General features: G+C 56.5%; 1 protein-coding gene across 1 annotated transcript; it reads left to right on the top strand.

Annotated features, from left to right (window-relative positions):
* The first annotated feature begins 2,806 nt into the window (after positions 1 to 2,806).
* On the top strand, positions 2,807 to 4,145 carry LOC123141593 (ethylene-responsive transcription factor 1). The gene has a single exon (XM_044560695.1). The coding sequence runs from the start codon at positions 2,880 to 2,882 to the stop codon at positions 3,699 to 3,701; it is 822 nt and encodes a 273-aa protein (XP_044416630.1). The 5' UTR covers positions 2,807 to 2,879; the 3' UTR covers positions 3,702 to 4,145.
* Positions 4,146 to 5,119: the final 974 nt, after the last annotated feature.

Raw genomic sequence — 5,119 nt, 5'->3', positions numbered from 1 at the left:
GGGTGATTCCCAATGCGTCAGGCCCGATGACTCTCTTCTGTGACAACACTGGAGCTATTGCCCTTGCCAAGGAGCCCAGGTTTCACAGGAAGACCAGGCATATCAAGCGTCGCTTCAACTCCATTCGTGAAAGTGTTCAAAATGGAGACATAGATATTTGTAAAGTACATACGGACCTGAATGTAGCAGATCCGTTGACTAAACCTCTCCCTAGAGCAAAACATGATCAACACCAAAACTCTATGGGTGTTCGATTCATCACAATGTAACTAGATTATTGACTCTAGTGCAAGTGGGAGACTGTTGGAAATATGCCCTAGAGGCAATAATAAATGGTTATTATTATATTTCCTTGTTCATGATAATTGTCTATTGTTCATGCTATAATTGTGTTATCCGGAAATCGTAATACATGTGTGAATACATAGACCACAACGTGTCCCTAGTAAGCCTCTAGTTGACTAGCTCGTTGATCAACAGATAGTCATGGTTTCCTGACTATGGACATTGGATGTCATTGATAACGGGATCACATCATTAGGAGAATGATGTGATGGACAAGACCCAATCCTAAGCATAGCACAAAAGATCGTGTAGTTCGTTTGCTAGAGCTTTTCCAATGTCAAGTATCATTTCCTTAGACCATGAGATCGTGCAACTCCCGGATACCGTAGGAGTGCTTTGGGTGTACCAAACGTCACAACGTAACTGGGTGACTATAAAGGTACACTACGGGTATCTCCGAAAGTGTCTGTTGAGTTGGCACGGATCGAGACTGAGATTTGTCACTCCGTATGACGGAGAGGTATCTCTGGGCCCACTCGGTAATGCATCATCATAATGAGCTCAATGTGACTAAGGAGTTAGCCACGGGATCATGCATTACGGTACGAGTAAAGTGACTTGCCGGTAACGAGATTGAACAAGGTATTGGGATACCGACGATCGAATCTCGGGCAAGTAACGTACCGATTGACAAAGGGAATTGTATACGGGATTGATTGAATCCTCGACATCGTGGTTCATCCGATGAGATCATCGTAGAACATGTGGGAGCCAACATGGGTATCCAGATCCCGCTATTGGTTATTGACCGGAGAGGCGTCTCGGTCATGTCTGCATGTCTCCCGAACCCGTAGGGTCTACACACTTAAGGTTCGGTGACGCTAGGGTTGTAGAGATATTAGTATGCGGAAACCCGAAAGTTGTTCGGAGTCCCGGATGAGATCCCGGACGTCACGAGGAGTTCCGGAATGGTCCAGAGGTGAAGAATTATATATAGGAAGTCCAGTTTCGACCACCGGGAAAGTTTCGGGGGTTATCGGTATTGTACCGGGACCACCGGAAGGGTCCCGGGGGTCCACCGGGTGGGGCCACCTATCCCGGAGGGCCCCATGGGCTGAAGTGGGAGGGGAACCAGCCCCTAGTGGGCTGGTGCGCCCCCCATGGGCCTCCCCCTGCGCCTAGGGTTGGAAACCCTGGGGGTGGGGGGCGCCCCACCTGGCTTGGGGGGGAAGTTTCCCCCCTTTGGCCGCCGCCCCCCCATAGATGGGATCCCAGAGCTGGCGCCCCCCAAGGGGGCCTATATAAAGGGGGGGGAGGGAGGGCTGCTGTACCCTAGCCCCTGGTGCCTCCCTCTCTCTCCCGTGACACTTCTCTCTCCCGCTTGCGCTTGGCGAAGCCCTGTCGGGATCCTCGCTACTTCCACCACCACGCCGTCGTGCTGCTGGATCTCCATCAACCTCTCCTTCCCCCTTGCTGGATCAAGAAGGAGGAGACGTCGCTGCTCCGTACGTGTGTGGAACGCGGAGGTGCCGTCCGTTCGGCGCTCGGTCATCGGTGATTTGGATCACGACGAGTACGACTTCATCAACCCCGTTCACTTGAACGCTTCCGCTCGCGATCTACAAGGGTATGTAGATGCACTCCTTTCCCCTTGTTGCTAGTAAACTCCATAGATGGATCTTGGTGATGCGTAGAAAATTTTAAAATTCTGCAACGATCCCCAACAGGCAGAACCTCCGGCACCGTCGCGGTAGCCGTCCGGACGCGGCAGCAGGGCATGCCAGGCCACCCCTGGCCCGGCTAGGCCCGAAACGGGCCCGCTAAGCCCCGTCGCCACACTGCAGCAAGCCGGCGATGGCGCCGCCAACACCCTGCCGCTCATCGTCTCTCCCCCGCCTCCCGGAAGCCACGAAGCAGACCCGCCCAGGCCCAGATGGGGCCCGAAGGGCCCATATCTGGGCCGAGCGGGCGCCGCCGCGTCACCCCGCCGCCAACGGCGACGCCGCCGTCCAGAAGTCCGCCCCCGCCGCCGCCTAGAAGCACCGCCCGGGGTCGCCCCGTCCCACGCCGGTGGACACCCGAGGAGGGGGAAAGCCAGGGGGCCGCCGCCACCAGCGTCGCCCAGGCCAGGCCCGCAGCGGGCGCCGGCGCCGGCGGCAGAGAGGAAGGGGGGGGAGAGGCGCGCGGGGGGAGAGGCGCGCGGGGGAGAGGGCTGGGCGAGGCCGGCCGCCCGCGGGGGCGGCGCGGTTCGCGGGAGTGGAGAGGAGCCTTAGTGGTTTTTAAAACGGACCTAACAAAAAACATGAAGGAGTGATTAGTGAAATCGATGATATACTTATGTTAGCGTGAGTACTCCACTAATCCACCATATCATCATCATCATCACCTTCCAAAACGATAAGAAAAACAATGGAATCACGTGGGGCTAAAGCAGGAACGTTCGGCGAAGCTAGAAGCGTGACACCCTTCCGCGCCCTGTATATAAACCGGGAGACCGAAACCAGCCCCTCCACAAAATCCACTGACAAACGCTCCGCGAATCCCAAGAGCGAACTCAGATCATCTTTGGACCAGACGCGCCCACACAGGACAAGATGCTGCTGCTTAATCCGGCGTCCGAGGCGGCGGCGGCGGCGGCGCTGGACAGCATCCGGCAGCAGCTCCTGGAGGAGCCGGCGCGGCCGGCGTACTGCCGGAGCGCGAGCTTCGGCAGCCTGGTGGCGGACCAGTGGAGCGAGTCGCTCCCGTTCCGGCCCAACGACGCCGACGACATGGTCGTCTACGGCGCCCTCCGCGACGCCTTCTCCTGCGGCTGGCTCCCCGACGGCTCCTTCGCAGCCGTCAAGCCCGAGCCCCTGCCCTCCCCCGGTTCCTACGACGGCTCCTGCCTCGGCAGCTTCCTCGCGTCGCCGCCCGAGCTGGACGCGCCGTGGACGGAGGAGGAGGCCGAGGTCGCGGCGACGGCGTCGAGGGGGAAGCACTTCAGAGGCGTGAGGCAGCGGCCGTGGGGCAAGTTCGCGGCGGAGATCCGGGACCCGGCCAAGAACGGCGCGCGCGTGTGGCTCGGCACGTTCGACAGCGCCGAGGACGCCGCGGTGGCCTACGACCGCGCCGCCTACCGCATGCGCGGCTCCCGCGCGCTCCTCAACTTCCCGCTCCGCATCGGCTCCGAGATCGCCGCCGCAGCCGCAGCCGCGGGCCAGAAGCGTCCGTCTCCGCAGCCGGCGAGCCCCGACTCTCCTCCTCCCTCCTCAAGCGCACCCGGCTCGTCGAAGCGGAGAAAGAGAGGCGAGGCCGCGGCAGCGTCCATGGCCATGGCTCTGGTGCCGCCCCCGCCGGTGCAGGCTCCGGTCCAGCTGACCCTCCCAGCCCAGCCGTGGCTCGCCACCGGCGCCGTCCAGCAGCTAGTGAGCTGAAGCGGCGAAGCAACCACTGATCGTTCTCATGACCGACGGTTATTAGTTCTTCCTTCATGTGTTGAACCCACGGAGAAACAGAGCATCAAGATGAGATCAATGGCGCGTAATGCGTCGCTCGAAGAAACCTTGATCAGTTGGAGGCAATTACGCGCCACGCCGTCGTGAAATTTGTGTGGTTCCGTGTGAAACTTGTCGCTAGAGTTAGTGGCGTTGGCACAGTAGCAAGTGTGCGCAGTGGAATTCTGGAAGCTGGTTTGTGAGAGGTGGTGAGAGTGCAGGTGCAAAACTTGCACAGACCTTCTCCTCTCCAATGGAGAATCTTCTTTGTTCAACCGTTGTTTGGTGCTAGCATCAGTGAGTGGTTCCTTTCAAATTTGCAGGTTTCCCATTGATATATAGTTTAATAATACAAGATGGGCGTGCATCACGGTTGTTTAGTGAGGAATAATACTACTTGGAAGAAGGAAGAAATGTCTGCGTTGTGACCGGGAAGGAGCACATGTTTTTGACTTTTAAAAACTGGGATGAGAGGTGATGCACGGCACGATTAGCCTGAAGGTTTTGTCAACGGACAGAGACCTGAACGCAAATCCAAAATGCCAAATTAAACAAACGTGAAATATGCGGGAGGGGCGAGGCTGGCACGCACTCGCGGACTAAGCAAACACACTACATTGCTTTGGGCCGTTGAGGCGATGGATTGGCGCGGCGGTGATGGACATTAAAGGTTGGTGCATCATCAACTTTGAGAGGGGAGGGAACAAAGGAGTCAAGATGTCCTTTTGATCACCCCTGGATATATTATTATATAAACAAACGACTAGGAAATGAGATACCTCGTGCTTATCCATGGTTAAAACATTGCTTATTTATGTAAGACCAAAATGGTCTTATGGTCTTACATTTAAGGACGAGGGAGGTAATTAAGAAAAGGAATAGAGTTGATTTCAGAAGAAAAAAAGGAATAGAGTTTAGTTTGTGTTACAACACGGACAGTGCCACAACACGCCGAACAAGTACAGTAGTATATACCAAGTACATTTCAGTGGTAATCCGTATGAATTTGGTAGTATAAAACAATGGGAATTCATCGTCGTCATCGCCGCCGGTTTAAGGAGTGATGCGCTGCTGCGATTCTATCGCTTGCTAAGCAACAGCGTCGACCCCGGACACAGCCGGTCTCCCCGCTGACTCGACGGCGACGCGACATTGATTTGCGTATGAACCCGAGACAAAAACACGACCAGTCCAGTCCAGATGATGCGCACGGGCAAAGGCGAGACCATCTAGAACAGAAAAGCTAGCTGCCGGGCGGTATCAAGCTGGTCGTTACGACTCAGCAAAGTGGCCGATCCTGTCATGCGAGTGCCCGCCCATGCGTGGCGTGGCGTGGGGGCCGGACGACGGACGTGTTC

This window comes from Triticum aestivum, chromosome 6D, assembly GCF_018294505.1.
Source record: "Triticum aestivum cultivar Chinese Spring chromosome 6D, IWGSC CS RefSeq v2.1, whole genome shotgun sequence".
Lineage (NCBI taxonomy): Eukaryota > Viridiplantae > Streptophyta > Magnoliopsida > Poales > Poaceae > Triticum > Triticum aestivum.
This window is presented reverse-complemented; position numbering and strand designations above follow the sequence as displayed.

Coding starts and splice junctions, on each gene's coding strand:
- LOC123141593 (XM_044560695.1), top strand. CDS start 2,880: ATGCTGCTGCTTAATCCGGCGTCCGAGGCGGCGGCGGCGGCGGCGCTG.